The sequence below is a fragment of the Embiotoca jacksoni genome, unplaced genomic scaffold, assembly GCF_022577435.1.
Source record: "Embiotoca jacksoni isolate LCO1_2020_lvr unplaced genomic scaffold, fEmbJac1.0.p SCAF_26, whole genome shotgun sequence".
NCBI lineage: Eukaryota > Metazoa > Chordata > Actinopteri > Embiotocidae > Embiotoca > Embiotoca jacksoni.
In genome coordinates, this window is record NW_027185377.1 from 2,175,810 (window position 1) to 2,184,532 (window position 8,723).

At 40.8% G+C, this 8,723-nt stretch overlaps 2 protein-coding genes across 10 annotated transcripts in view; one reads left to right on the forward strand and one right to left on the reverse strand.

Moving 5' to 3' along the window:
- Positions 1–8,723, forward strand: part of tex47 (testis expressed 47) — a 28,574-nt gene that overhangs the window by 5,023 nt on the left and 14,828 nt on the right. The gene's annotated exons all lie outside the window — the stretch shown is intronic.
- LOC138204670 (rho GTPase-activating protein 44-like) overlaps positions 44–8,723 on the reverse strand; it is a 70,439-nt gene continuing 61,759 nt past the window's right edge. For 8 of the 9 annotated variants that reach the window (XM_069160072.1, XM_069160070.1, XM_069160075.1 and 5 more), the window contains 2 exons: positions 7,883–8,266; positions 44–5,136 (listed from right to left, as the gene is read on the reverse strand). In XM_069160072.1, the coding sequence (XP_069016173.1) occupies positions 4,976–5,136; positions 7,883–8,266 (545 nt within the window). In that variant the 3' untranslated portion in view covers positions 44–4,975. Of the gene's footprint in view, positions 5,137–6,736; positions 6,790–7,882; positions 8,267–8,723 lie in introns of all 9 variants that reach the window. The other variant, XM_069160073.1, reaches the window with a different exon arrangement.

Genomic DNA, 8,723 nt, shown 5'->3' on the forward strand with positions numbered 1-8,723 from the left:
ATTCAACTCCTATCAATTATAACAAAATCACAGAACATCCACGTAATATAAAAACATTTTTAATAGTTTCAACATTCGGATGAGGATTATTTTTCATTTGTATTTTTTTTTTATCTTACACTGTGTTCCACTTGGTGACCGCGAGATAGCATGTCCAAGAAAAGGCATTTCTTCTTTCCTCCAAGCTTTGAAGAGTCCACAGCATCACTACAGTTTGACACAAAGAACTTTTAAGTCTAAAAAAAAATTCCTTGATCACTTTCCCTTTTTATTTTGGCCCCTGTTACTTGGAACTTAAGCAAAAGAAAAAAGAAAAAGTATGAATGGAGATGGCTGCAACGGCTGCATGCACCACAGTGTAATCTACAGACTGTACAGGTAAAAATGAACCTGTATGCCGCAGGTTTCTTTTTCTCATTTGTCGTGTGATTTCAGTGTAAATTCGTAGGAACTTTTCAACAGATTTTCGTCCTCTGAAAGCGCAGTATTCTGACGGTGGTCTCTGTTTAAGAGTCTGATGTGCTTTTCTTATTTGCTATAGATAGAACCGGTGGAACATGTGAGAGTACAAGGTGAAAAACAAACAAACAGTAAAATCATAAACGACTGAAACAAACTCTTGGCAGAATCAACGGGGAGTTTCGACTGAAAAAGGTCAAAAGGGCAGCGCTGAATTTTTCTTCTCCTGCGGGCAGGTCGATCTATTCACTTATAAAAAATAAATACAAGCACATTTATATAGGACCAAAGATGATACATATTTCATAGGCATGGTTAAAAAAGCATGCTGCTGAGTTTCACACAGGACAATGAATCAAACCCCGCCTCCATCCCTACCCCCCCCCCGCCCCTCGAAAACTGGTCATTACACAAGTTTTAATTTAACACCCCTGCACCTTCTTACACTTCAAACTAAGTCCACAACACACACACAACCCGCCTTTATCACAACCTATGAGGTGAACATCGTCAGTACATTCCACCTATTCATGTAAAAAAAGGCCTTTGTTTTTTGTTTTTTTTTGGTGCTCAAAGGGCATGCTCCAAAAGCTGCAATACTGAAAACTGTCTGTGGAGTCGGTCACCGGCTGTCTCTGCTCGACGGACTTATTGTGAAGAAAGTTGATGTATACTGTATGTACAGGCTTTGATCTGAAACCCTTTAGTACAAAACGAAGAGCAGCACATTGGAACACGGAAACCCAGACAAAGACAGGACAGACCATTCACCTCAGCACAGCCTAACTGCAACACTCACATTGTAAAAAAAAATATTCTGTTTTCTGGTCAGCATAAAGTATTTTTTCTCTAAATATTTAATTAAAATGAAGAATTCATGCTGTGTTGATTCAAACTCAGCGGGAATCTCTGATTGGATGCTTTTAGTAGAGAACAGTTAGCAGATTAAAAAGATGATTGACAGGAAATGAATCAACAACTATCTTGATTATCAATTAAAGCAAGTTTTAAATGGATTTTACGAGAGAAAAAAAAAGCCAAATATTTTAAGAATTCACTGTTTGTGATAATTAACTTCATATTTTTTAGGTTTTTGTGTTAGCAAGACAAAAAAAAATAATCACATAGATGACACAACTTTAGGCTTTAGGAAGTCTTTATCGGTATTTTTATTTTTATATTTAAGATAAACATAGTGTTCAGATTAATCAATAAATATATAGCAAACCTCCAATATTTATTTTTTAACCTCTTTGATTCTGTAGTTTTTACGCTTCTGCTGCTTAAATGACACCATTATATCTGTCTTTTATTTAATATCTAATATAATAACCACCTGGAACTGCTGTCAGTCACGTTGTGCAGCTGAGGAGATTCATTATCTGCCGTCTGATAGTTTAACTACAAGACGGTGTCGCAGCAGTTTCCATGCAGAGTTTCTTTGACCCTCTTCAACCCTGCTGGATCCTATTCGATCCGTCCGTCACTACGACTGCAGGTTTTGTGGTCAAACATCGTGCCAACGCACAGGAAACATTTTCAGACGTATCAAATATGCCGGAGAATGAATCAAATGATGCTCGAGACGTGTCGAATTTTCCATTAAACGTCGCTGCAACAGAAACACTATCAGCTGAACCTCGAGCCCACCGCACCGCGTAGAGTTGTGCGAAAGTTTACTTGATGTTGTTTTGTGTGAATGTGGCATTGTTGTGCTAGAACCAGCAACATTATAATACTATATGTACAGTATAATGTTATAACGTTCATCATCATTTAGAGTTTTCTATATATCTATATATATCTCTATATATATATTTGTCTATATATGAATTTCTCCCGCCAGTATATACAGAACACATATGTACAGAGGCTTTCAGTATTTACAAAAGTCCTGTGAGTAATATCGCACTTGAAAGAAAGACGATGGTTGGAGCAGCACAGTGACTTTGAGGCCATGTGTCGTGGATGTTCTTCGGACAAAAAAACCCAAAAAGGAACGTCTTACAAATCTGGATAGGTCACAACAAAACCCACCGCAAGGCAAATAACAAACTGCTGCTGTCGTACGCAAACCTCGTTTCTCCAGTTCGACTGATTTTCAAGTTTCCTCTTAAAACTGAACCTGTGATTCCTGAAAAGGCTTTTTTTGATGCGGCAGCAGGAAAAATTCTGGTCCCGTGTTTGAATACTTTTTTTTTCTTTTTTTTTGTTTTCATTTACTGACGAGATTCACGTGCAGCGGAAACAATCACAACTCCTCATAAAAAGTATTCAGAAATATATCTGTATAAATACTCTCATCAAAATAAACACATATACACATATCTTTGCACTTTGCCTCTGGTTCACGAATATAGACCAAAAAATATCAGCGTCATCAGACAGGGTTCCTATAAACTGTAACGTGGACGTGGCTGAAACTGAAAAAGAAATCGGACAAAAGTGTGCTTATTCATAAGTGAATAGCACCTTTTTTTTTTCCCCCGGGAGTGTTCAGGTCTTTGTTATGATATGACAGGATGTTAAAATACCTCTCGGCTGATGCTTTGAGAAACACTTTCCCAGGGATGATTCTCAATACGCTTGTACAAGCTTGTCCTACGTTTAGCCTTGAGTGTGCCACTTCAGAAAATATGGAGTTTTATTTTTACATTATTTTGTTCCAATAATTCAATAAATGTAAACCCTACAATGGGAAGCTATTTCATTTACCTCACCCAGAAAGTTTCTGCCTTATTGGCTGACATTTAAAATAGAGAGATTTTGTGCATGTGTGTGTAATGACTAGCAGATGTGTATGTTAAACATTAAGAAATTGATCATTAAAACACATAAATCTGCACTGAAATGATAAATTAGCTGTAATTAATACTTTCTATCTTGTATTTAGCGTTTTAGTGTCTTTTAGCTCATTTTTTTGGGTGTTACGACCCAAAAATGTAGTGTTTTGGCTCAGACTTACTGATCTCATCAGTGTCGTTTTAAGTTATACCTGCTCACCAAACAGCAAACACACACATTTAACGACCAGCTGGTGAACGTAGCGGAACATTTAGCAGCTAAAGAGCCAGCTGGTTCTCTCAGGAGGAGGTGGAGACCAAAAACAGAGCTAAAAGAAGCCAGAAAAAAAACACTCCACATTAACAATAATGTAGCTCAGCACACATTAAAAGAAGAATTTTGCCAATTTATAAGAAATAATCAAAAAAATTAAAATAACAAATATTTGGATTAATTCGTTGTTGAACGTAATTTAATTCTTTAAAATAAATGTTGTGGTTGCACACTCCAGGCTTCACGGTAACCAAACCTGAACATCCTCATCTTTCTCTCCACTTTCTTAAAACTGCAAATGAATCCAAACTCAACAAAGACAAATGAACAATCCCTTGCAACTTTGCTTGCAGCCAAAACTAATGATGAGTAATCACGTGGAGTTTTTCATTTCTCATCCTGCTGGACAATTCATACTATTCAATATGTCATATATTTTAGAGCTCCTTAACTATAGAGGAAAATGGGATCTCAATAGCACTCCCGTGGATACAAAATATGATCTGATTTATATTGTTAATCATATCATACACTCTGAAAATGTACAGTATAAACAATAAATATCCAGTGACTGATATCCTGACTGAATGTGAATATGGAGAAAGGTGTGATTGGGCGTTTGAACTCTTCGGTAGTTATTTTTCCTAAATGTCTAAAACATGCATTCCTGTTTTTGCTCCACGACACCGACAGTGCAACATCATATAGTACAATTATCACATCAATAAACACGTCACACGCTAGCAAAAACACACACACACACACACACACACACACTTTCCAAAAACGACACACTGGCACACTCACAGTGAACGCTCAGGTTGCCGCCACATGCCGGAGAGAATCATTTTCAACCGACACCCCTGAGGAACGAAGGAGGAAGTGGTGATGGGGGGATTAAACAGTGAGAGCGAGAAGAAGAAGAATTAACAGGACAGATGTGCAGCACTGTGTCGTTTGTTCTTCTTGAAATTCACTCGTGAGATTCAGCAGCAGCAGCAAAAGAGCACTCGTTCCTTCCAGCAGCCTGTTTCCAGTCTCGTGTGTGAAGTTAAAGGCAATATTGCAAGTGAATCAAATAAGGCAAACAAAAACAAAAAGAAACAGAAAACATTAAATTAAAAAAGCTAAAAAGTCAAAATAATCCAGCTAATGTAAAATGACAAATTGCACGTCTGATCAAAAGCCCCCTGACAACGTCGCTAACACCTCGTGTGTGTGTGTGAGTTCACCGTGATTTTTATTTTGTCGTTTTACCGTATAGAAGCGCTTGTTATTTTTTTTACATGTCGGCATCTCCGGATCGAGCACAGATGAGGTGTGATGAGGAGATCCAGAGCGAGGCCGGACAGGTTGAAAGGTCAATGACTGGGTTTATTTTTTTTGAGCGAGATCGGTGCAGCAGTCAGCGTTTGTATTTTTGTTTTAATCAGCCGGCGAAGGGAGGAACTCAGTGGCGTCATAGCACGGTGCTCTCAGACTCCTCCTCCTCCGAATCCGCCCGGATGTTGGTCGACTCGAGCAGCGCCACCGAGTTCCTGAAGGGGGAGATGTGGGTCAGGTCAAAAATACCGTCCAGTTCCATGTTAATGACGGGGATGTCCAGGTTGCAGAGGGAATCTGGCAGAGCGGAGAGAACAGAGCAGGATGAGCGGGAAGAATCAAACAAATCAGATCGTTCCAGATGTGGCTTCATCAATGATGTCACCAGACGTCCTAACCTTGGTTGAAGTATGATAAAAAATAAAAATTAAAAAAAAAGCATGACAGGTGCACGATATAGAGTAAATCTTATTGCGGTGGGCCAAACGTACGTGTTTCCTGAACGTCCCATTCTGAAACTATCAGCATCAATCTGCTGCTGGCAGCCTCCACTCGTCTGGCTCCGGGTTGAACCAGATGTTGGACCTGGCTGCAGGGATTTGTTCTCATTCGGCCACAAGAGCACTGAACACTGCCGTTGGCCACGAGGTCCAGCTCACAGTCAGTGTTCCGGATCATTCCGGGCCATTGTGCATCAGATTTATTGAAGCTAATGAGCCCAACCGTGTGTTTTATCAACTACAGGTTACTTAAATGCGGTAGTTACTGGCTAAATGTGGTGTTAACATGTTAAACTGTGTTTTCAAAAACATTCAATCTGCCAGCTGCAGAAAAACTAAACCAACAAATTCATCTGAAATATCCAAAACTGCAAACTGCGTCGTCAGCAAATCCCTGGTTCGATTCCCGCCAGTTGGACCTTTACTGCATGTTATTTCCCTTCAATTCCTGTTTGTCTACGCTGCACCATTCTTCAAACTCCTCGTTTCCAGTTTATATTTGGTAACATATTTGTTCAAGATAACACTCGAATTTTCACTTTCCACTATGAGTGAACTAACCTTTACGTAATGTCCCTTTAATGATAAACTACAGCAGTAGTAAGTAGAAAAATGGTGAATTAAAAAATCTAATTATTGGTATTGTTATGTCAGTATTGGCTAAAATGACTGGAATTTATTGGAAATTGATAAAAAAAAAAAGAAAAAAAAAGAAAACGATATCGTGCACCTCTGATGCTTCCACCTGATTTAAACATGATCCAACAAACCATCCAAAAAAAAAAAATAAAAACACCAGATCAATGTAGTTCAGTCATACGGATGTATGAACTAACATGTTGACCTGACTTTCATATGAACAACGTGCTTCGCTGTGTCCTTCGTGAAAATGATGACATCACAGTGCAACACGCGTGATGGTGAAAACGGGCACAGACAGGAAGTGTGCGGAGGGGGAGGGGGAGGGGGCACAACATCGTGGAGCAGGTCAGGAGTGTGGAGGAGGGTGGAGTGGGGGGGTGGAGTGACTGTCAAAGCCGGGGAGGGGGGGGGGGCAGCCGGAGCAGGGCATTATGGGAGAAGGTTGGAAGTCTTTTGGCATCCGCCCTGATGTGTCCCCCCCCCCCCCCCCCCCCCTTCCCTTCTCCCCCCCTCTCCCATGTAAGCCATGCATCTGTCTCAGCCACCATGCAAAGGCCAACCAGATGGGTTAAAGGTGGACTGAACGCAGCACCGGGTCGCGAGCGGGTCAGCGGGTCGCGAGCGGGTCAGCGGGCCGCTCCACGTTTGGGCCGGGATGGCAGAGGGGCGGGATGGGGTGGGTGGGTGGGTGGGTGGGAGAGGGGGGTGGAGGGTGTTGGAGAGGGTGAGGCTTTAACACAGGAACTCCTGCTTACCCTAAAAGTCCCTCTCACTCACAGACTCACACTGAACCTGTCGCCTCATACCGCTGCAGGTGAGACAATAAGAGCAGTCGACAGAGACGGGAGCGTTAGACGGAAACAGAATCAGAACCTACCGGTGACGCTGAGGGCAAAATAACAGTATAACAGCCAATATTTAAAGGAACAGTGCAGATTTATAGTTGGGGAACAAATGTCCTGAAGTGGGAAGACACAAGTCTGGTGTCTTGTTGCCAATAAATCCCATGAAAAAAAAAAAAAAAAAAAAAATCTTTTAAAACCGGGTCACGAAAATATAGTTTAATGGTTTAAAATATGGTAAATAATTTCACAAAAAAAACAGCTTTTAGCAGATGTTACTCAGACAGGAGGAAATATTACATTTGTTGAGGGACTATTTGATCATATATTACTCACATAATGCAATGCACTGTCATTTTTAATTCTACTGCTTAACATGCTTATTTTTGATCGTATAAATGTGTGTTTTTGTTTTGCCTTATGTATTATTTTACTTGTAGGTACAGCACTGGTTGTTGAAAGATGCTCCACGTCTTAGAGTACCAGTCCATTGTTGGTTTTGGTGTTTTCATGGGATTTGTTGACAATAAGAAAAATATTTAACATTACCAGGAATTATTCTTCAGTTAGTATTCATTAAATGTATAATACATAACATATTACTCCGGTCTGTTATATTCCCTTGAGATTTTTGTGTTTAATCTCAGTCGAATATAAATCCCACAGAGTCCACCTGACAAATAATCTGATCTTTTATGGACAATTTAGCTTCAAAGTTATCGAAAAAACTCCACGGTCCAGTAAATGTACATAAAGTCAAAACATTTTCTTACTGTTACATATAAATACTTTTACACTGATGAGTCAAACATTAATAAAAAAAAAAAAAAAAAAAAAAAAATTAATGTATTCATCATCAAACCCCGACCTGCTCACAGTTATTCTGTAATACTTTTTTTTTTTTTTTTTTTTTAATTTTTTTTTTTTAAAGTAAGTGGTAATTAATAGGATGAGATTAATGGAGTAGAATAAAAAGCTCATTAACATCTGATAAAGTACAAAGTGGAATATATCTGAGTTTAGTGAAAAGGCGTGAGAACCCAGCGGCTGCTACGTTACCTGTGGACATGCTTTCCCCGGGAGACAAACCGTCCAGGAGGCCCGACGAGTGCTCCAGAGGCTGGGGGCTGGTGCCGGGCGTGGAGGGGGGCTGCGGGGGAGGCAGGTTGGGTCTCTGCCGCGGCGGCTTCGGGGTGGGCCGGGCCTTGGTGAGGGTGCCGGCCAGAGAGGGCGGAGAGGAGAGAGACGGGGTGGTGGCCATCTGGATCTGACCCGGGGAGCCGATGGTGGCGTAGCCCTGCGGGTAGCTGAAGCCGTAGGGGGAGGGGGTGCTGGGAGGGGTGGGCGACAGGCTGACCGGGGACGGCTGACCCGTGGACTGGTCCGACATGGCTCCCGTCTGGCAGTACGGGCCTTTAGGGGGGATCGGGGCCAGCTTCTTCGCTGCAGGGAGAACAAGAAACCGGAAAGATAAAATAGATCTCTGTCATGTAAATCCAGAGCAGTTTTCACAGCTCGCTCTCTGGCTGCAGAAGTGATTTATTTGAAATTTAATAACGCATTTAATAACGGTTTGTCTCTGTGGCCTCATTGAAAAGGACTCCGGTGATGGTTTTGTACTTTGCTTAAGGTTGGAGTTTACAAAGAAAGACTGAATCCTACAATCCTTGGATTTAACAATAGATCGGTTTATCAAACTGATGTTGTGAGTGGATAAGAGATTTTTAGCTACAGGATCAATCAGTCTTCGAGGGCTGAACAAGACTTTTAGGCTCTAACCTTATGCTGCTTTGTCTTTTCTGTTAATGCGACATTATTCAATCCACATTTTAATAGAAAAACGGCATATTTACATATCAAGGTGCACGTTTCAGGAAGAAATGGTTTTGGCGTCATGTTC